We start from the raw sequence: 22,413 nt of genomic DNA, 5'->3' as shown, positions 1-22,413 counted from the left end.
ATCTTGCTTTGTTACCCAGGCTGGTCTCCAACTCCTAGGTTCAAGTGAGCCTCCTGCCTCGGCCTCCCAAATTGCTGGGATTACAGGTGTGAGCCACTGTGCTTGGCCCCTCTTCTCTCTCTAACTGACACTAAATCCGCTATGTTCTGGTTCATTCATTTGTTCTTTCCTCTAATATTTATTGAGTACCTACTATGTACTAAATACCAGGAATACAAAAGAGTATTTTGTATTTATTGAGTACCTACTATGTACTAAATACCAGGAATACAAGAGTATAAAATATGATTTTTTCCCTCCAGTGTTCACAACCCTACAGGAGAGGAAGGCATGCAAGGTTATTTAAACTTTGTTACTTAATGTTTTAAGTAACATAGATAAAATATATATATGATTTAAAAAAAACACATAAAAAGTGAAAAGTTTTCTTGTTCCCAGCACATCTCTAATAGGGAACGTCTATCTTTAGTTTTTATGTATCCTTCCAGAATGACTTTATGTGACTATAAACAAACATGCACATTTGTCGTACTCTTATTTTTGAGACAGAGTCTTGCTCTGTCACCCAGGCTGGAGTGTAGTGGCACAATTTCAGTTCACTGCACCCTCCACCTCCTGGGTTCAAGTGATTCTTGTGCCTCAGCCTCCTGAGTAGCTGGGACTACAGGCACAAGCCACCATGCCTGGCTAATTTTTATATATTTAGTAGAGATGGGGTTTCACCATGTTGACCCGAGCACCTGAGCTCAAATGAACCGCCCACCTTGGTCTCCCAAAGTGCTGGGAAAACAGGCGTAAACCACTGCACCTGGCTAAGGTTAACTTTATTTATTTATTTATTTATTTATTTATTTATTGAGATGGAGTCTCGCTCTGTTGGCCAGGCTGTAGTGCAGTGGCACAATCTCAGCTCACTGCAAGCTCTGCCTCCTAGGTTCATGCCATTCTCCTGCCTCAGCCTCCCGAGTAGCTGGGACTGCAGGCACCCGCCACCACACCCGGCAAATTTTTGTATTTTTAGTAGAGACGGGGTTTCACCTTATTAGCCAGGATGGTCTCGATCTCCTGACTTTGTGATCCGCCCGCCTCAGCCTCCCAAAGTGCTGGGATTATAGACGTGAGCTATCGCGCCCGGCCTAAGGTTAACATTTAAATCAGCAGATGAGGCTGGGCATGGTGGCTCATGCCTGTAATCCCAGCACTTTGGGAGGCCTAGGCGGGTGGATTGCCTAGGTGGTCAGGACTTCAAGACCAGCCTGGCCAACATGGCAAAACCCCGTCTCTACTAAAAATACAAAAATTAGCTGGGCGTGGTGGCATAAGCCTGTAATCCCAGCTACCCAGGAGGCTGAGGCATGAGAATCACTTGAATCCAGGAGGCGGAGGTTGCAGTGAACCAAGATTGTGCAACTGCACTCCACTCTGGGCAACAGAGTGAGACCCCATTTCAAAAGTAAATAAATAATGGCTGGACACAGTGGCTCACGCCTATATAATCCCAGCACTTTGGGAGGCCAAGGCAGGCAGGTCACCTGAGGTCAGGAATTCAAGACCAGCCTGGCCAACATGATGAAACCCCATCTCTACTAAAAATACAAAAATTAGCCAGGCGGGGTGATGAGTGCCTGTAATCCCAGCTACTCAGGAGGCTGAGGCGGGAGAATCGCTTGAACCGGGGAGGTAGGTGGAGGTTGCAGGGAACTAAGATCATGCCACTTCACTCTGGCCTAGGCAACAGAGTGAGAATCCATTTCAAAAAACAAAAGGAAAAAATAAACAAATCAGCAGGTGAGTGAAACAGATTTCCCTCCCTAAGGTGAGTGGGCCACATCCAGTCAGTTGAGACCTAAATAGAAGAAAAAGGCTGGCCCTCCCCAAATAAGAGAGAATTTTTATTGCCTGGTGGCCTTTGAAAGGGAACATCAGCTTTTTTCTTACCTTTGGGCTCAAACTAAAACACTGATTCTTCCTTGGTCTCAAACCTCCTGGTCTTTGGACTGGAGCTACATCATTGACTTTCCTGGTTCTCAGGTATTTGGACTCAGACGGGAACTAAACCATTGGCTCTCCTGGGTCTCCAACTTGCCAACTCACCCTGCAGCTCTTGGAACTGGTCAGACTCCATAATTGTGTGAGCCAATTCCTTATAATATGTCAGTCTTTCCTATCTGCCCTCTTTCCTAGTTCTGTTTCTCTGGAGAATCCTAGCTAATACAAAATTTTCCTTAGCAGGCTGGGCATGGTAGCTCACGCCTGTAATCCTAGCATTTTGGGAGGCTGAGGTGGGTGGATCGCTTGAGGCCAGGAGTTCGAGATAAGCCTGGATAACATCGCAAAAACCCATCTCTACTAAAAATACAAAAATTATCCAGACATAGTGGCTCATGCCTGTAATCCTGGCTACTTGGGAGGATGTTGAAAACTTCCTTTTTTTTTTTTTAAGTCATATAAGATTATATTGTCTGTACCAAATTTATTTAAGAAGTCCTCTATGGACATTTGAGTTATTTCCAATCTTTTGTTATTACAAAAATGCAACAATAAATAACCTCATACATTCATGATTTAGTATCATGTGGAAGTATATCTGAATGATAAATTCCAGAACTGGGGTTGCTAGATCAAAGAATATATGCACCTGTAATCTTTGTTGTGTTTTCTTTTCTTTTCTTTTTTTTTTTTTGAGTCGGAGTCTCGCACTATGGCCCAGGCTGCAATGCAATGGCGCTATCTCGGCTCACTGCAACCTCTTGTCTCCTGGGTTCAAGCGATTCTCCTGACTTAACCTCCTGGGTAGCTGACATTACAGGCACCTGCCACCATGCCCGGCTAATTTTTTGTATTTTTAGTAGAGATGGGGTTTCACCATGATGGCCAGGCTGTTTTTTTTTTCTCTTTTTTTTGTGTGTGCATTTGTAATCTTGATAGTTGTTGTGAAATTGTCCTCTACAAGGGCATGGCTCAGAGGAGAGGCTGAAGACTGGTAGTCCATTGCCCTGCTTTGTTTGGTTTGCATGGTGTAGTGTTTTTTACAAAATTGCAAATTTTTATGTTGATGAGGATGTGAAGCAACAGGAACTCTTATACTCTGCTAATGGAAGTGTAAGTAAGTACAATCATTTTGGAAAACAATTTGCCAGTTTCTTTTTAACACATGCCATGGCTGGGTGCAGTGGCTCACGCCTGTAATCCCAGCACTTTGGGAGCCCAAGGTGGGTTGATCACCTGAGGTCAGGAGTTTGAGACCAGCCTGGCCAACATGGTGAAACCCTGTCTCTATTAAAAATACAAAAAAATTGGCCAGGCATGGTGGCTCATGCCTGTAATTCCAGCACTTTAGGAGGCTGAGGTGGGCAGTTTACCTGAGGTTGGGAATTCGAGACTAGCCTGACCAACATGGAGAAACCCCGTCTCTACTAAAAATACAAAATTAGCCGGGCGTGGTGGTGCATGCCTGTAATCTCAACAACAAAAAAAAAAAAACCAAAAAAAAAACAAAAAAAACCAAAAATTAGCTGGGTGTGGTGGCATGCGCCTGTAGTCCTGGCTACTGGAGAGGCTGAGGTGAGAGGAGTGCTTGAGCCCACGAGGCAGAGGTTGCAGAGCTGAGATCGCACCACTGCACTGCTGCCTGGGTGGCAGCATGAGACTCTGTCTCAAAAAAAAAAAAAAAAAAAGGTGGAATTACTCATTTCATTGATCATTTTTATTAGGTACTGCCAAGCAGTTTTCCAATGAGGTTATAGTTGTTTAATTTTTAATTAAAAAGAATAGAGGGCAGCTTGTGCTTCTGGTCTGGTCTCAGACATTAGGAGCCCGAGGTTGGGGGATCGCTTGAGGCTAAGAGTTTGAGACCAGCCTGGGCAACATAGTGAGACCCTGTCTCTGAAAAATAAAAATAAAAAAACTAAGAGGGTACAGAATACCATGTGTTTGGAGCTGTAGCGAGTGTTGTGTATTTTTTTTTTTTTTTTTGAGACGGAGTTTTGCTGTCGCCCAGGCTGGAGTGCAGTGGTGTGATCTAGGCTCACTGATCACAGGCGCCCACCACCATGCTAATTTTTTTTGTATTTTTAGTAGAGATGGGGTTTCACCATGTTAGCCAGGATGATCTCAATCTCCTGACCTCGTGATCCACCCGCCTCGGCCTCCCAAAGTGCTGGGATTACAGGCTTGAGCCACTGCGTCCGCGTCCGGCCGTGTTTTGTTGTTTTTTTTTTTAAACTCACCAGGTTCTCATGGTGTGTGGATGTTTTTTTTTGTTTTGTTTTGTTTTTTTTTTTGAGACGGAGTCTCGCTCTATCGCCCGGGCTGGAGTGCAGTGGCCGGATCTCAGCTCACTGCAAGCTCCACCTCCTGGGTTTACCCCATTCTCCTGCCTCAGCCTCCCAAGTAGCTGGGCCCACAGGGGCCCGCCACCTCGCCCGGCTAGTTTTTTGTATTTTTTAGTGGAGACGGGGTTTCACCATGTTAGCCAGGATGGTCTCCATCTCCTGACCTCGTGATCCGCCCGTCTCGGCCTCCCAAAGTGCTGGGATTACAGGCTTGAGCCACCGCGCCCGGCGGTGTGTGGATGTTTTATATGTGCTCCATCTGTTCTCCTAACCTGGAGTTGCTCCTAATTCTTGTCTTGCCTCCATCTCCAGGGAGCTTGGTAGGGGCCTGTGGTTTCCCTTGCAGAACCATCTAACTTTGGTAAGGCCCTCTGCACAGGAAGCCCCAGAGCCTGGGCACCACTCGTGTGGTAACACAGACACATTGGGCAGTGATGGGGCAGCCATGTAACTCCTGCCCTGACTTCCTCCTGACACGAAGAGTCTCATTTTCTCCTGGAGGCTTTCCAGAACCATCTTTGGCTTTCCCTGAGAGCCTGTAGTATCCCCAGGCACGGGCAGGTCTGCATTTCAACTCCTCCCAGTTGGCCAGACTGCCCAATGCCTGGGAGTGTGAGGAACATTTGGCAAGGACAGGAGACCACAGTTCTTTGTGTGTGGTGTCCCTCCTACACTAAATTGTGAGTGCCTTCCACTTCACAGAGCCTAGCACAATAACTTACTCATCAGACACATTCAGTAAATGTTTGCTGAAAGGAGTTGACAATTCGGAAATAACCCCGGGCTGTGCAGTTAGCAGCATTTATGTTTCAGAGAGCCCACACCAGAGATGGTTTTGAGAAGTTGGCTAGAAAGACTTTTGAACAAAGCAGGGTTGGGCCAGGTGCGGTGGCTCACGCCTGTAATCCCAGCACCTTGGGAGGCTGAGGCAGGCAGATCACTTGAGGCTTGGAGTTCAAGACCTGCCTAACCAACATGGTGAAACCCTGTCTCTACTAAAAATACAAAAATTAGCCCTGGGTGTGGTGGCGAGCGCCTGTAATCCCAGCTGCTTGGGAGGCTGAGGCAGAAGATTGGCTTGAACCCAGGGGGGCGGAGGCTGTAGTGAGCCGAGATGGTGCCAGGTGTCCAGCCTGGGAGACAGAGTGACACTCTGTCTCCAAAATAAATAAATAAATAGGCAAACCTTATCCTGGTTGAAGAGGGCTTGAACTTTGGCTATAAGAGAGTGGGGAGGACCTTCCAGGTTGGAAGGTTGGATAAGCAGGGAGAGGGGATCACAAATGTCTGCACTGACCCAGAAGGTAATTAGTGAGAAACAGGGATTGGTGGGGACTATGGTAAAGTGATGTGCTCTTACGGGGCTTGTAATGCCAGGCTGGAATGTGAGCCCATGTCGTTAGATCTTTTGATATTTCAAAAGAAGCCACGAAACCAGATTCCTGATTCCAGAAAGAGGAGGGGGAGGCAGGAGGGGGAAGAACTTTTTTAAAAGCCCCATGTGGGCTAAACAAAATACATCTACAGGCCACTTGGGGCCCACCGTCTGCCAACTTTAGACCTTCAAGACAAGGTCTAAAGGTAGTGGGGTGGGAGTGGCTAGAGTGGGCAAGAGTGAGTGGGCTGAGATCAGAATGTGAAAAGCTCTCAATGTAAGTGCTGTCTCTCAAACGGGAGGGCACATGAATCACCGAAAATGCTGCTAAAGTTTGTGAAGCGCTACTGGAGACAGTCCCAGAGGGCTTTGGAGCAGGAGAGGGACGCGATGAAAACAAGAGCTCAGAAAGATTAATTTGCCAACAGTGTGCAGACAGATCAGCAGACAGGTTATGGGCCACAGGGTGGCAGACTTGAGGGCTCCTTTAAGGCAGCGACCCCGGCCCTGCTGAAGGGAAGCTGGCCTTCAGCCGCCCAGGTCGCCTCTCCTCTAGTTCCCTTGGAAGGAACGCGCTGCGTGCTCCGGACGGCTTACTGCGGGCACTTTGGGGAATCCGTCCCCACGGGCGAAGTGTAGGTGGGGTGTTCGCGAACCGGCGGGCGGAGAGCACCGGCAAGAACCCCCGCAGACCGGAGGGCCACGCCTCTCGCTCCCTGGCTCATTGCAGGCGCCCACATCCCACCCCGCAGTGCCGAAAGAGGCGCATCTCGCTGCCATGGCGACCGCCTCCATGGAGACCGGGAGCAGAGGCTGCGATCCCCGGGGGCGCGTCACAGGCTCTCCCAGCCCCCAGCCCGCGTGCCTTCTTTGTTCTGATGCTTCTCCAAGCTTGGCCGGGCTCCCGGGACGCGTCTCGGGCCCGCACGGGGGCGCTTCTTCCGACACAGGGGATGGGGTGGAAGGGGAAGAGGTCCAAACCCTGGGGTCGAAACAGGAGTGATGGAGGGTTCCTCAGCTCCTGAACGAGACTAACACGGCCCGTATCGATGGCCGAAGCCAGCGTGGAAGCCCCGGGAGAAAGGCGACCTTCAAGAGCTCCACCCAGCCCCGAGACGCGCCCGACAGCCCTCCCGACAGCGCAGGGCCCAAGGGAGGTGCGTCCTTAGCAAGCGTCAAGGCTGGAGGCACTATCCCCTAGGCGGAAGCGGCGGGGGCGGGGCCAACCCGCGTCCCTCCTTCCCCCTCTTCCCTTGCCGGGTTCTGGCCCCTGGCCCAGTTGGGCCGCCTGCCCACCTTCCTCGCGAGAGCTCGCCCGGCAGGCGCGGACTCGCAGGGCGCAGCCTCATCGACCCTTGCACGTGACGTAGGCGGTCCTCGCCAGTTGGCCGTTCTTTGGAGCCCGCTTATTGGTCCGAAGCATCCCTTGCCCCACCCCCAGATCAACCAATGGGCGGAGGCGGGGGCGTGCCGACGGGCGGGCTGCAGCCGCGCGGGGCTCCCTTCCTCGTGCTCGGCGTTGAGCCCCTGCAGCCGCCCGCAGCGGTCGTCCCTGCCCTCCCCAGCCCCGGGGTGCACCCCGCAAGGTGAGGCTACCTCTCTGCTCCCTGCCTCCCAGTTCCTTCCCGTTCACCGAGGTCCCCTCCCGGTCCCGGCCCTGTCCTGAGCAGTCAGTGCCTGGGACCCCAGCGGCCGTGATGGCAGGGCTAGGGTGGGGGGCTCCGCTGTCGGGGCCGGGCCTGGAGGACTCCCCAGCACCTGAACTAGAGTGATGTCAGGTTCCTGGGGCTTAGTGACCGTTAGCTGGTGCAGCTGGGGTGTTTTCTGCTAAGCGATTGTCCGGGGGCACGAGTGCGGTAGTGAGGGCGGGGGCGTAATGGGGTCAACGCCCCCCCCCCCCCACGACCCTGTTCATTGCCGCTGCCTCGCTGCATGACCTTGGAGGAGTAGCATCTCTGAGCCTCCGAGCCTCAGCACCCTCAGGAAGGAGGGCAGTGATGTCTGGGAGTGCGGGCTCCGGAGACTCCTGCGTCAGCCGAGGTGAGCGAAGGTGGGGAGCGCACAGGATTATCTCCGAGGGACAGAGCCGCCGCCTCGCAGCTCGGGATGGATTGGATGGGGGGGATGTCCGATTGCATTTCCCCCCTCCCCCTGAGATGACAAGAATGGGGTGTGGCGGGGGTGCCACACCCACAGGGATGGCTGCCGGAGAGGATAAAGGGTCCTACACCTGGGCCCCTGGGGCCTCGGGGGCTTGGGCTGCACCTCCCCACCGGTGGCACGAAGGAGGAGGGACTGGATTTAGGTTCTGGACCGATGTTTCCATTAGTAAGCAGGGACTGAGAAAGGGAAGTCTCCGCTTGCCTTTCTTCTTGAATCTTGGCACTGGAAAATAGGGGTAGGGCATTTTTCTGCCCCGGGGAGTTGAAGAAAGTCGGGGCAGCACCCCTATCTCCCTCCCATTCTGGTCTTCTGTGGAGGGAAAATGTAGCTGGATAACCCCCCACATTCTATCCATCCTGAGCTAAGAGGCAGCAGCCCTGTCCCTGGGAGATAATCCTGTGTGCTCCCACCCTCACCTCGGCTGACTCCCTGCACCAGCCTGGCCTCTGCTTCTTGGGACCTCTGGATCACAGGCCCAGGGCAGGGCCTAAGTGGGGCATGCCATCTGGAGGCTAAGCACCCACTAGCTGAGGGCAAAGAGGGGAGAATGCTGGGCAGAGGAGGGCAGCACTTGTTGGGGAGGCAGGAAGGTGTGGGTGGTGAGGGTCCCTTTTCCATATTCCCCACCCCACCCCAGCACCTCACTGTTAGAGGGAGAGAGAACACCCATACTTATCTTTGCACCTTTGGCCCGCTGGAGGGAGAAGGAAATGAAGTCACATTAAGGCTGAGTTGATGTGAAGCTGCCACAACTTCTGACCTCCAGCCTCACCTTTCCAGGCCTTGTTCTGAGTATGTGTGGCCCCTGCCGTGTCCAGTGCTGAGAGTCAGCAGGTCAATGTGGCCCCATCTCAAGGCCTTAATGGGTGTTCTTTTCACAGGCATGAGCTTTAATGGGAGGCTACGCAGTGCTTCTGCTGGACTGAGTGCTTGAGCCAGGACTGAGCCCCAGGCTGGGGTAGGAGAGGAAGAGGTAGGGAGGGTGGAAGGTTGCGGAGTTCCTGGCTCAAGAGAGAAAGACTTTGAACCACAATGAGAATGGGGATTGAAGAAGGAATGAGAAATGAGGTCTCATACGTTGGGAGCATACTGGCCAGAGGTGAATGGGTGTAACTCCTCTTCCTGCACCCTGGGCTGGGGACTAGAAGCTTGCTGACACCCCATCTCAGCAGGGAGGGTATAATTTTTTTTTGCTGGGGGAAGGGGCACCATGTTCCTCCCTGGTCATTTCCCAGTTTTCCAGAATGTTCATTCTGCACATCTTCCTTGTGAGCCCCTCTGGTTAGGGGGACTGGGAACTCCCAGCATCTGTTCTCTGACCCTCACTAGGGACCTGGCTGCTGTGGGAGTGGGAGAAGGGGGAGGCAGGAGGAGGGAGGCCCCCTCAACCCTTGAGCTGTTTTCCAAGAAGGCTGACGTCCCTGGGGCCCACTCTAAGGGTCATTCCTGGCTCCTCCAGGATTGGCCTGAAGTGCCTCTCTGACGGTGCTGCTGAAATTGCTGTTGCTTTAGAAACCAGGCCTTTGGGGGTTTGCTTTTGCAGAGGTGGGGGTGCATTGTCACAGAGCTTCAGAGACAGTTGCAGCAAACCCTGAGAGGAAGAGGCCACTGCTTATTCCTGTGTTACACATTAGGAAACAGGGACAGAGAAGTGAAAGAACTCACCCATGCAGCTAGCAAGGGCAGATCCTGAATTTGAACCAGGACTGCTGCCTCTGGGGGCCTTGTGGATTGAGCCACGGTGAAGCCTTGGTTAGCACAGGAGGAGGCTGGAGGCAGGGCCAGGCTTGGGTTTGTGTGGTGGCCTAGCTGTTCTCTGTGGACACAGCTGCAGCAGGGGGGGCCCAGTGCCCTCTTTGCCTGTTTCTGATGAGGAATTATATGTGGACAAGAATCCAGCTCCCAGGGGACAGCGACCAGCAGGTTCTCCATTGAGAAAGGAGGTTTGGTTTTCCCAGTTTCCTATGGCTTCCTGAAGTCACTTGCTTCCTGCCTTTATGTCCTCACTGTCCCGAGGGTTATAGGCCCTGAGTGTTTGCCCTTTACTGAATACTGGGCACTGCAATGAGATGTGGGTCCCACCCTCAGTGGGGATGGGGCATGTCCCTCTCAAAGCAGGCATGGACAGGTAACCAGCTGATTGCAGCAAGGCTTGAGGAATGCCAGTGGGAGGCCACTTGGTGGGGGCCAGCAAGAGGGAAGTGCCCCCAGGGCAGGGGTAGGGTAAGAGAGTGGGGTGGGGAGTTCTGCTTCCTGAGAGCCCCCAGTGCAGTCGCTGGCTCTGACCATATCATTTAGTGCTGAAGTACGGGCCTTGGCCAAGCCCTCTAAGCAAATGTGATGTGGTCATTCATTCAACAAACATAAACCAAACACAGCTCCTCCCTGTCTGGTGCTGCGCTGAGTGCCGGGGACACAGGGTTTGACAGAAACACAGTCACTAGGCCGGGCGCGGTGGCTCAAGCCTGTAATCCCAGGACTTTGGGAGGCCGAGACGGGCGGATCACGAGGTCAGGAGATCGAGACCATCCTGGCGAACACGGTGAAACCCTGTCTCTACTAAAAAAATACAAAAAACTAGCCAGGCGAGGTGGTGGGTGCCTGTAGTCCCAGCTACTCGGGAGGCAAGGCAGGAGAATGGCGTGAACCTGGGAGGCGGAGCTTGCAGTGAGCCGAGATTGCGCCACTGCACTCCAGGCTGGGCGACAGAGCGAGACTCCGTCTCAAAAAAAAAAAAAAAAAAAGAAACACAGTCACTACCCTTGTAAAGTAAGGAAGAGGGATATCAAATGATCCCAGACATGAGAAAGGGGATTCCGTAAAGAGCTGTAGTCCTGTCCTGGGATTTGCAGGGTGTGCATCCTTAAAAAAGAAATGTTGGGGTTGAGACCCTGTCGAAGGTGTGGCTGGGAGGGATGCGATTGTTTCTGGCTGAAGGGATGACCTGGGCAAAGGCGGGGGGCGGGGTCAGGCAGTAGTTGGGGGGAAGACAGGGAAAGCGTCCTGCATGGACCGGGTCAGTGTTTTGTGAAAAGGGCCTGCGGCCTTTGCTTACCAGCCACTAGTGCAGTTTGACCTGAGCCTTCAGGGAGCATCCTGGGAGAGGGGGGGACCTTGTGGACCCTGGGCTGTCACTGCCTCCTGGCTGCAGAGGTGTGGCTGGAGCAGCCTCTGCAGGATAGGAGGAGGGCCTCACACTCTTGCACTTGGCCATTTGTCATATGCTCTGAGTTCACAGCTTTGGGGGCAGCTGTAGTCGGCGGTGGGTTACGGCAGGCTGCTCTCCAAGACCAAGTTCCCTGGGGACAAGCTGAGCTTTCTAGGGCTGAGGCAACCGACCCCACAGTGGCCCTGGCCAGAGGTGAATGGGTGTAGCTCCACTTCCTGCACCCTAGGCTGGGGCCTGGAAGCTCACCTCTAAGAGGGGGTTGCTCTCCTGGTCCATTGGCCAAAGGAGGCTCCTGGTGGTACCCAAACTGTGAACACCCTGCCCATGAGGCAAGGCTTGGGCATGGGTGGACTTTGCCCACATTGAGGAGTGGGGAGTGAGGTGAGGCCACACCTGCTCCCAGGGCAGCTTGGCACCAGAGGGACCTTGAGGTCATGCCCTCCACAGGCCCAGCCCTAGACTATGAGGCCACCCTGTAGTTCCTCATCTTTTCCTGGACTGGCGAGCCAGTGTCACTCATCCCTAAATTCTTCAGTGTGTTTCCCTGAAAAAATAAGGACATATTTCTCTACCTAATACAATTCCATGATCGTACCTAACAAGATCAACTCATTTCTTAGTGTCACCTCATGTCCAGGCCATTTACATTTTCCAGATCCCCAAATGTCTTTTTTTTTTTGAGACAGAGTTTTGCTCCTTTTGCCCAGGCTAGAGTACAAAGGCACGATCTCGGCTCATCACAACCTCTGCCTCCCGGGTTCAAGTGATTCTCCTGCCTCAGCCTCCTGAGTAGCTGGATTACAGGCATGCCCCACCACGCCTGGCTAATTTTGTATTTTTTAGTAGAGACAGGGTTTCTCCATGTTGGCCAGGCTGGTTTCGAACTCCCGACCTCAGGTGATCCGCCCGCCTTGGCGTCTCAAAGTGCTGGGATTACAGGTGTGAGCCACCGCGCCCAGCCTGTTCTTTTTTTGAGACAGAGTCTCACTGTGTCACCCAGGCTGGAGTGCAGTGGCAGGATCTTGGCTCACTGCAACCTCTGCGTCCCAGGTTCAAGCAGTTCTCCTGCCTCAGCTTCCTGACTAGCTGGGATTATAGGCGCACGCCACCACGCCTGGCTAATTTTTGTATTTTTAGTAGAGATGGGGTTTCGCCATGTTGGCCAGGCTGGTCCCAAACTCCTGACCTCAGGTGATCCACCTGCTTTGGCTTCCCAAAGTGCTGGGATTACAGGTATGAGCCGCAGCACCTGGCCCCCACAGATGTCTTCTTTGATAGGTAGTTCGAAACACCCTCTACTTTATTTTTCTTCTCGCAGCTGATGTGGTGAAAAAAACAGATCAGTTGTCCTGAAGATTATCCTTTTTTGGTCTGTAAGTGTGTGTTGATCTAGAACAGGGGTTGGCAAACCTTTGCTCTGAAGGGCCAGATCATAAATGGTTTAAACTTTGCAGGCCATATGGTCTCTATCATAACTACTTGGAAGTAGCTTTGTTTTAGTGCAAAAACAGACAACATGTAAGTGAATGAAGTGTAGTGTTCTATTAGTAAAACTTTATTTACAAAAAACTTTATTTTCCAGGCCCGGCGGTTCATGCCTGTAATCCCAGCATTTTGGGAGGCTGAGGTGGGCGGATCACTTAAGCTCCGGAATTTGAGACCAGCCTGGGCAACCCTGTCTCTACAAAAATTAGCCAGAAATGGTGGTGTGTGGCTGTGGTCTCAGCTACTTGGGAGGCTGGGGTGGGAGGATTGCTTGAGCCTGGGAGATCAAGGCAGCAGTGAGCTGGACTCCAGCCTGGGCTGGACACAGTGAGACCCTGTCTCAAAAAAAAAAAAAAACAAAAAAATAGGCAGCAACCCTACCATCAGCTGTGTAATCAGCTGTAGTTTGCCGCTTTCTTATCTAGAACAATCTCCCTTGTTTTCTTTTTCTTTTTTTTTTTTTCTTGAGACAGAGTCTCGCTGTGTCACCCAGGCTGGAGTGTCGTGGTGTGATCTCGGCTCACTGCAACCTCTGCCTCCTGGATTCAAGTGATTCTCCTGCTTCAGCCTCCCAAGTAGCTGGGACTACAGGCGCCCATCACGACACCCGGCTAATGTTTGTACTTTTAGTAGAGACGGGGTTTCACTATGTTGGCCAGGCTGGTCTTGAACTCCTTACCTGGTGATCCACGAAATTGCTGGGATTATAGGTGTGAACCACCGTGCCTAGCCTGTTTTATTTTTCTTCTTGACATTTGAAAACAAAAACAAAAACAAAAAACAGGTCAGTCATCCTGTAGAATGTTCTGCCTTCTGGACTTGTCTCATTGCTTTCTCATGGAGTCATTAAATTTGTTCCACTCTCCTTTGTGTTTTCAGCAAATAAGAAGTTGAAGCTAGAGGCTGGTTTAGATCCAGGTTAAACCTTTTTGGCAGGAATCCCTTGTCAGTGATGCTGTGACTTTGGGCTGCCTCACTTCAGGAGGCATCAGTGTGACAGGCTGTCCTGCACAAAGTAGAGAGATAGACCAGTGGGTGACTGGGAGAAGTCACATCCCTCCATTGCAAACTCGTGCTATTCCTCTTAAACACCAGGTCCTCAGTCAGGCGCAGCGGCTCACGCCTGTAATCCCAGCACTTGGGAGGCCAAAGTGGGCAGATCACTTGAGGTCAGGAGTTTGAGACCAGCCTGGCCAACATGGTGAAACCCCATCTCTACTAAAAATACAAAAATTAGCCAGGCATGAGTCTCAGCTACTTGGGAAACTGAGGTAGGAGAGTCGCTTGAACCCAGGAGGCAGACGTTGCAGTGAGCTGAGATTCTGCCATTGCACCCCAGCCTGGGTGACGAGCGAAACTCTGTCTCAAAAAAACAAACAACAAAAAACAAAAACCAAAGGAAAAAAAAACCACACACACACACCAGGTCCTCTGTCAGTGACACTTGGGCGCCTGTGAGTATCTGCTTCCTGTCAACTTTCCCCTCTGGTTTAGCATCCACTGGCTCTGGTTGCCTCCAGCATTTGTTTCTTTTCTTTTTTTTTTTTTTTTGAGACGGAGTCTCGCTCTGTCGCCCAGGCTGGAGTGCAGTGGCCAGATTTCAGCTCACTGCAAGCTCCACCTCCCAGGTTTATGCCATTCTCCTGCCTCAGCCTCCCGAGTAGCTGGGGCTACAGGCGCCCGCCACCTCGCCTGGCTAGTTTTTTGTATTTTTTAGTAGAGATGGGGTTTCACCGGGTTAGCCAGGATGGTCTCGATCTCCTGACCTCGTGATCCACCCGTCTTGGCCTCCCAAAGCGCTGGGATTACAGGCTTGAGCCACCGCGCCGGCCCAGCATTTGTTTCTTTAGTGGTTGCAGAATGACTTAGCATTTGGTCATTTCTTTGTTATTTATTAGTAGGAATTCTTCCCGAAAGAAGAGCTTTCCATCAACCACTAGGGCAATTTGGTCACAAGAAAGGCCAAGAGACAGGCTGAATTCTTTCTCTTTAATCCCTAGCTTTCAGAGTAAAGAGGGCACTGCTACCGTCAGTGGTGACAAATGAGGGCTTTTGAGGGCTTGGGTTTGTTTGTTTTGCTTTCCCTCTTCTTTTTTAATAATCTCTGTGAATGCCCTGCTTTCATGTGTTCCATCTGTTTGCATCAGTTGCACTCATTATTCTTTTTGATGCTCAGATAGTCCCAGCTCGGCCCATTGGAGGCTTCCTGGGGTGCCTCTCACTGCCCCTGTGCTGAGGCTGCCGTTGGGAAGATGAGCCAGAGGCAGGCCTGAGACTCGGGGCAGGGTCTGAATGGCGGGTTCAGATGGGGCCACACCCCCTCCACAGGCATCTGTTTTGCACATGGCCCTGACCGATCACCAGGAGGGAAAGCTCTAAGAACATGTTTCTTTTATGTGGTCCCCTGTTCTTGCCCACCATCAAGCACACTGTTGCCTCTGACCTCACCCAGCTGCATTGCTTGGGCAACCTGGATAATGCAGCTCTAGGCCCAGCCTTCAGGGTCAGCAAGACCAGAACTGGTCCCTGGAAAATACCAGTAAAATCCTCCTTTCCAGGCTGCCCCTCCTGCCAGCCTCTGGGAGTGCTGGGGATAGGAGTCCTATGCTGTTGCTTTGGCACCTAGAAGCTGCAACTCAGCACATGCTGGCAGAACCCTGAGTCACTGGGATATCAGGAAGGGGTGAGGGCTCTTGGTGAATGTGGGCAGAAGCCCCCATGCTAGAGAGTACAGACACCACTTGGGCTGCTGAGAGCAGTAGCTGTTTGAATCCTTCCTAAAGGGAGCTCCTCTGCTCTCCCCAAACCATGATGGGTCCATGGGTGGCCCTGACCCCTGCCCTCCCCACTCCCTATCTTCAGGCTCCTGCTGGTGTCCCTGGAGCATGGGAGGCCGCTGAATGTGAGTGGCGGTGTCCGGCAGGAGCTGCGTGGCAGGGAGGGCGTCCATGGCTGCGGCTAACAAGGGTAAGTGCCTTCCTGGCCTGGTGGGGCTTGCACAAGCTCTTCCAGTGGGCCCTGGTAGGAGGGCCATTGCTGCAGGTAGGGCCCGCACCACCTGTGTATGTGTGTGCATGTGTGAGTGCGTGTGTGCTGGTGTGTGAATGTGATTGGGAATATGTTTGTGCCAGGTCCTGGGGCTCATAAAAGCCCTAGCAGGGACCTCTGCGGAGCCCTGCTGACTCCTTAGGCTGGTCTGTGGAGATGTGTGCTCTTGTGTCTTTGCCCTTCCACTATGGGGGCTGGGGGAGCTGAGGGGCTTGTGGTGAGCACCGAGACTGGTGACATGGGAGGGCCACAGCAGGCTGTGGAAGGGAATTTGAGTTTCGTTCAGAATCCAGAAGGGATAAGGGAGGGTTTGAGGCCAGGGTGATCTGGTGAGATTTGAGGGTTAGTTCTGTGGGGCTCACCAGGGATTGTGGATGTGCCAGGCTGGCCTCCTGGGCCTCCGAGTATCCAAGAGGCCGGCTCAAAGCTGGGATCAGGTCCTCCCACTAAGAGGACCCTGGGCAGGGCTCTTGGTGGGAGGGCCTAGGGGCCAGGGGTCAGAGAGGACTAGGGCCATGCTCTCGGCCTCCCCAGCCTGAGTGTTCATCCAGTCCAGGCCTTCAGCCCGGCTCCTGGCTACCCTACTTTTCCCATCCCTCTGCCCTTTCTGGTCTTGGAGAACCCGACCCAGCTCAGGGACAGCTGAGGACCTTGATGGTGGGTTAGGCAGAGGAAGGAAGGGGGTCTTGGGGTGGGTCTGGAAGCTTCCTTGGGTTCTCTCTTCTTGCTTGCCAGTGGCCAGTGAGGTTTAGTGGCAGCTGCAGCCTCACCTACGTGGGCTGAGTGTGTTTTTTGATAACCTTTGTTTCTGCCACCCCTAGGCAGATCTCCTAGAGCCTGTTCCTGTCCCTGCCCCTTCAGGTTTGGGTCATGAGGATGGGCAGGCAGGGGCCTCATGCACTGACACAGCTTGGGGGTAGGCCCCAGGGATGGGGGGCTTTGCACTATGAAGGAGAGCACTGGGCAGTCTTCCTCTGGAGGACTGGCCTGAGCCCCACGCTGCCCTGGCTTGGTGGGAGTCTGGAAGACTGTGCCTTCCTGTCTCTGGCACCAGCCCCATCCCCTTCAAGCAAGGGTCATATTAGCCAGTCCCTGAGTTCCCCCCCCACGCCCACTCTCAGGGGATGCATTTTTGTGGGAGGACTCAGGGGGCCTCAAGCCTCATGATACCAGTGTCCACCTAGCCTTGAAAAGAGCCCAGCCAGTGGGAGCTGGATGATGTCAAGGGCAGTGTTGGGGGCGACGAGGGGACAAACGGGAGGAGTTTCCTGGGGACAGGGAAAGCCCTCAGAGCCCTCTCCCACTCTTCTAGGCAACAAGCCCAGAGTCCGGAGTATCCGCTTTGCGGCAGGCCACGATGCGGAAGGATCCCACAGCCACGTCCACTTTGATGAGAAGCTGCATGACTCGGTGGTCATGGTCACCCAGGAGAGTGACAGCAGCTTTCTGGTCAAGGTACATGTACACCTCCCCCATCAGCAACTTCTCCCACTCCCCGGCTCTGCCTGACTTCTGGGTGCCTGTCCCCTTTCCTCTCAGCTGGGCTTATAGGCATGTCTGTGCCTTTCCCTGTGCCTTGGTTTCCCCATCTGTCAGATGGGAGGCAGTGAGATTTCAATGAGATGAGAGCATTTAGAACGTCATCCAGATCAAGAATGTCATCCAGATCAAGATGAGCAGAGCCATTGCTGTCATCTGCTTTACCCAGACAATAGCAATGGAAGGCAGTGTCGCGGCTGTGGTGCCACTGGCCTGGGTTCAGCCAGCCGTTCTGGCTCTGTGACCTTGGGACCTGAGTTTCTCTTCTCTCAAGTGGAGACAATCTCATTACCTAGAGTTGGTATGAGAATGGAAGAATGTATGTATGTGATACAGGTGTGAAGCTAATTAAGGCAATAACAAGGTGCAACTTTTTTTTTAACCCTTCTTTGCCAAATCTCTGGCTGAGTTAGGCTCTTTAAAGTAGTATTATCACCCCCTGTTTTCTGCTTGGTGGAGCTGGGTTGGGGAAAATGGAGACTGAGGCCTTATTTATTCAGTCAATAAATCAGGGGTCCAGAATTGAACAGGAGTGCCCTTGGGTCGGGGGAGGTCTGGCCTATTGAGATGGACCTGCAGGGGGGTCTGCGTGCTGCTCAAAAGGGGCCCAGGTTTAGTCTGGCCAACGTGTCAAAACCCATCTCTACTAAAAATACAATAGTTAGCCAGGTGTGGTGGCGCACACCTGTAGTCCCAGCTACTTGGGAGGCTGAGGCAGGAGAATTGCTTGAACCCAGGAGGCTGAGGTTGCAGTGAACTGAGATTGCGCCAGTGTACTCCAGTCTGGGCAACAGAGACTCGGTCTCAAACAAACAAACAAAAAAGGTGGGTTTTGTCTCCATTTCTGTCCAACTCTGAAGTTCCCACTCTTTGTCCTACAGCTGACAGCTTCCCCAAGAGAATAAATGGAACAAACCAACACTTAAAAATAGCTCTCTCCCCTCATTGCAAAATCCACTCATGTCTTAATAGACATGAGAAAATTTGGAAGACAGAGAAAATGTGAAAAAATTTAAAAGTACCCACAGTCATACTATCCCAAAATAACCATGGTTAATATTCTGATGTGTGTTATTTCAGCTTTTTTTTTTCTTTTTCTTTTTGAGACGGAGTCTCGCTCTGTCGCCAGGCTGGAGTACAGTGGCGTGATCTCGGGTCACTACAACCTCCAACTCCTGGGTTCAAGTGATTCTCCTGCCTCAGCCTCTGGAGTAGCTGAGATTACAGGCACATGCTACCACGCTCAGCTATTTTTTTATATTTTTAGTAGAGACGGGGGTTTCACTCTGTTGGCCAGGATGGTCTCGATCTCCTGACCTCGTGATCCACCCCTGTTGGCCTCCCAAAGTGCTGCGATTACAGGCGTGAGCCACCGCGCCCGGCTTATTCCAGCTTTTAAAATTTTATTTATCTATTTTCTGAAAACACTATGGTGACGGATCCAGCTTATTTTAAAAGCTTTGTTTCCAAAACAAAAGCTGGCATCACCATGTCCACACTGGTTTTTGCTTGTTTCTGTTGTGAACTGTCTCCTGTGTCAGTAAATAATTTTCCACGAGATTTTACAACTGCCTACTGCTCCATGATATGTGTCATCATTGACTTAGTTGGCTCCCTATTCCGGGGTGTTACGGCTGTTTTTGTTTTCATTGTTATAAATAAGGCAGCAAAGAGTATTTTTTTGCACATCTCTATTTCCCCTGGAAAATTCTACAAGTAGTACCCCTGCGTCACAGGGTCACAGTTAGCAGGTACAGCCAGAAAGCTTTCTTGACGGGTGTGCCCTCTACCAGCAGAGCATGAGGGGGACTGAGGTTTGTCACGTAGCAATATCGACCTGGTCCCATTGAAGAGCTAAAACTCTCTGCAGCCAGTCCCAGTTGGCCCCCAGGGATGGGGCTGCCCAGCCCCAGTAACTGTGAGCAGGAGTCTGTGCTCATGCGAGCTGGGAGTACAGCATGCACTTTTGCCCGCTGGCCTGGCACCCCTGCCAGCCACCCTGCTTAGCAACCACCCTGGCTTGTGACCCTTCATACTACTGGAGTTTCCAAGAATGGCATTTGTTCCAGAGGGTGGCTGTCACCAAGCACTGTGAATGAACAACAGAAATTGCTTGGGTTGTGAGTATGGGCCATTGGGCATAGTCAGCCTTTGAGTGGGCAGGCGGGCATCCACAGTCCGGTGCCAGCAGGGCAGCCAGGGGCCCCAGTTCAATGGCTGGTACCAGGCCTGTGGGCCAGCTCTGGGCTGACACAGCTGGTCTACTGTCGTGTCTCTAATTTGATCCCATCCCTCATCCCGCACTGTCTGTGGCCTGGTGTCATCCTATGAGCGAATGGAAGACCAGCATCCTTGACCCTGGGATACTGGCAGTGATGGGGACAGGTGGATGACCTGTGGGACTTTGAACCTTTCCTTGTAGGCAGTGGGTGGTGCCTTGCTGCGTGCCATGCATGGCAGGAGTGGTCAAGAAGTCTAGGGAGGATTTGACCCTGGCCACACTATGTGGCCTTTGGCCAGTCATTTTGTGGCTTCCATTTTCTCGTCTATGAAATGAGCCACTGAGGACTTTGGGGCCTGTGAGACAGATGCTGAGGATCTTGCTGGCCAAGCTGTAGGGCTGGGACCCTCAAGGGAAGGGGTCTGTGAAAGGGCTGGGGCCACTGGGCTGGGTGCTCAATCAGCTAGAGTGATGGAGGGAGTTGGGCTTTCTGGGCTCTCTGGGGAAGCAGATGCTGGGGTCCATGGGATGATAGGTGGCACAACTGGGTGGGCCTGGGGGAAGCAGGAAGTGAAGGTGCCTCCCTCCCTCACCTCTCTTGCTGTAGGTTGGCTTCCTGAAGATCCTGCACAGGTATGAGATTACTTTCACTCTGCCCCCAGTGCACAGGCTGAGCAAGGACGTCCGTGAGGCACCTGTCCCCAGCCTGCACCTCAAGCTCCTCAGTGTGGTGCCCGTCCCTGAAGGTGCGTCCCCTCCTCCAGCAGGCCCATAGGGAGTGGGAGTGAGAACATGGGGTGCTCCCTTACCCCCAACTAGGGTGGATGGGCAGCTCAGCAAGTCGGGGACATGGCACCTCTTTGTGAGCTTGCAGTGTGACAGCACGGCAGGCCTTGCTCCCTGTCCCTGAACAGAAGTCCATGAGCCTGTACCTGCCCATGGTGTGATGGTTACCTCTGTGGGGCAGTAACCAAGACAGGAGCCGCTGAGGAACTGGTTTGAAACCTCCAGCTCTCCCTCCTGCTTCCCTAACCCTCGAGAAAAACCTGCTGGAGCTGCACACACCTTGTGGATAACTCCTAGCACCCACCAGTCCCAGACCTTGGATTTCAGGCTGCTGTTCCTATCAGGCTCCCTTCAGGTCCTGCCCCACCCCCAACTCCCAGGCTGGCAGAGGCTAGGGTGTCAGTTTCATGGAGCTCCAGCTTCAGTTTCCTGTCCCCATCACCAGCCTCCCCATGACCTTGTCCTTCACTGGATTGAGACCCCTCAGGCCTTTACGTCTTGCCATCTGATCTGCTCAAAGGCTACCCCGCCCCACCCCCCTCATTCCTCATCACCACCTCCCCCTGCCTTCCTTTTGGGAGAAAACAGCCAGACCTTCTTTTGGAAGCCTGAATTGGACCCTACTTCGTTCACTCTTGGAGCCACATTGGGGTGGCCCACAGGCTGGAGGCATGTCCAGCTCACTGAAGAATGGGCTTTTGAGACCTCTGCACCCCTGCTAGGGTGAATGGGTCTCTGGGCTCCAGAAAGGCCATCCCTGCCCCTTTCTTGGGGCAACTCAGCATGTAGCTCCCTGCCATGGTGGTGGGTAGAGGCCAGTGAGTGCCAGGGGCAGGATCGGGAGGCTGGGGGAGGTACTGACCACTTGCCCTTGTCCCCGGGCAGGTTATAGTGTCAAGTGCGAGTACTCAGCACACAAAGAGGGCGTCCTCAAAGAGGAGATACTGCTAGCCTGCGAAGGTGGCACCGGCACCTGTGTGCGCGTGACGGTGCAGGCCCGCGTCATGGGTGAGAGCGTGAGGCTCCTGGTTGGAGGAGGGATGCACAAGCTTGACTGCAAGGGTTTCTGTCCTCAGGGAACCAGGGCTGAACAAGGGCTCCTTGCCCATTTTGGGGGTTCTCAACCTCCTTGGTGGGTCCCCACCTCCAGCTGATCCCTGAGGGAAGGGGAGGGGTCCCCTTAGTGGGCCGCATGGGTGGGGCCAGGGGCCAGCATGGCACTGACTTGCACCCCACCTTGCAGACCGACACCACGGCACGCCCATGCTGCTGGACGGTGTCAAGTGCGTGGGCGCCGAGTTGGAATATGACTCAGAGCACAGCGACTGGCATGGCTTTGACTGAGGCCTGAGGCCCCGCCTGCCCCGGGCCCCTCAGCCTTAAACCCCGCCTTGTCCCCCCGACATGCTGCGTGCTGGTGTGGCTTCCTCGCCCCTCTCTGGGGTGGGCGTGGGGGTGGAGTGGCCTTGCCCACGCCTCTCACCTCTGCCTTCATTTGTGCCGCCACCCTGCCCCTCCCGCGTCCTCCTCTCCCACTTTCTCCTCTCCGTGTGCCTCAGTCTCCTGCCGGAAGAAATGGGTTGAGCCCGAAAGGAGGCTGTCTGAGGAAGGGAGAGGGAGGGCCTGGGGTGGGTTTCCCACTCCCCACCCCAAGCCATAGGGGCTCCAACCAGGGTCTGGGAGAGGATGGAGCTGGCTCTGGCGTCGTGGCCCCATGACTGCTGCTGCTGCTGCCTTGCTTCAGCCACCTCTCCTGCCCCTCCCTCGTCCCCACTGCTGTCCACCATGAGTAGGAGGGAGGTGCAGTCCCCAGCTCCCACCCCGCCCCACCCTCAGGTCTGTGTTACTTGGTTTTTAAGCGACTGGTTGGGATAGAACCCTAAAGAAATAAAACTCCAGTGGATACCGGAAGCCAGGTGGATTTTTGCTCTCTGGGTTTGGGGTAATGCCTGCTCCTTTGCAGATGGGCCAAGGAAGGACTTGGGGAGATTCACTCTTTCAGGAGGCAGGGGCGCCGCGTGGTATTATACCACCTAGCCCCACAAGAGGTATGCACAGGTGGTGGCATTTTAGGCCAGAAGCTGGCTGCCAAGACAATTAGTTTGAATGAGGAGGGAGGGACCTCATGTAGGCAAGAGAGGTCTTAAGCAGTGGAGTTGTTTGGGATGCTTGATGGGGAGACAGCAGCACCCCCTTCTGGTCAGTTCCCTATGCACAGCTGAAAGCTTTCTCCCTTCTCTCTATAGCACCCTTAACCCCTACACTCCTCCCATTATTAGGGTCTCCACGCCAT

General features: G+C 53.2%; 1 protein-coding gene across 1 annotated transcript; it reads left to right on the top strand.

The window, feature by feature from the left end:
• Positions 1 to 6,586: 6,586 nt before the first annotated feature.
• ADISSP (adipose secreted signaling protein) lies at positions 6,587 to 22,031 on the top strand. The gene is made up of 6 exons (XM_017872640.1): positions 6,587 to 7,295; positions 15,389 to 15,493; positions 16,887 to 17,029; positions 19,942 to 20,080; positions 21,006 to 21,128; positions 21,364 to 22,031. Exons 2-6 carry the CDS (start codon positions 15,475 to 15,477, stop codon positions 21,462 to 21,464), a joined length of 525 nt encoding a protein of 174 aa, XP_017728129.1. The 5' UTR covers positions 6,587 to 7,295; positions 15,389 to 15,474; the 3' UTR covers positions 21,465 to 22,031.
• Positions 22,032 to 22,413: the final 382 nt, after the last annotated feature.

Source organism: Rhinopithecus bieti, unplaced genomic scaffold (assembly GCF_001698545.2).
Source record: "Rhinopithecus bieti isolate Rb0 unplaced genomic scaffold, ASM169854v2 scaffold_7580, whole genome shotgun sequence".
Lineage (NCBI taxonomy): Eukaryota > Metazoa > Chordata > Mammalia > Primates > Cercopithecidae > Rhinopithecus > Rhinopithecus bieti.
The sequence above is the reverse complement of the archived record's forward strand: the minus strand, read 5'-3'. Positions and strand labels throughout refer to the sequence as shown.

Bases quoted from the DNA above. Each gene is read 5' to 3' on its own strand.
- ADISSP (XM_017872640.1), top strand. The intron at 17,030-19,941 runs GTACATGTACAC...CTCTTGCTGTAG, and splicing joins ACAGCAGCTTTCTGGTCAAG to GTTGGCTTCCTGAAGATCCT. The intron at 20,081-21,005 runs GTGCGTCCCCTC...GTCCCCGGGCAG, and splicing joins TGTGGTGCCCGTCCCTGAAG to GTTATAGTGTCAAGTGCGAG.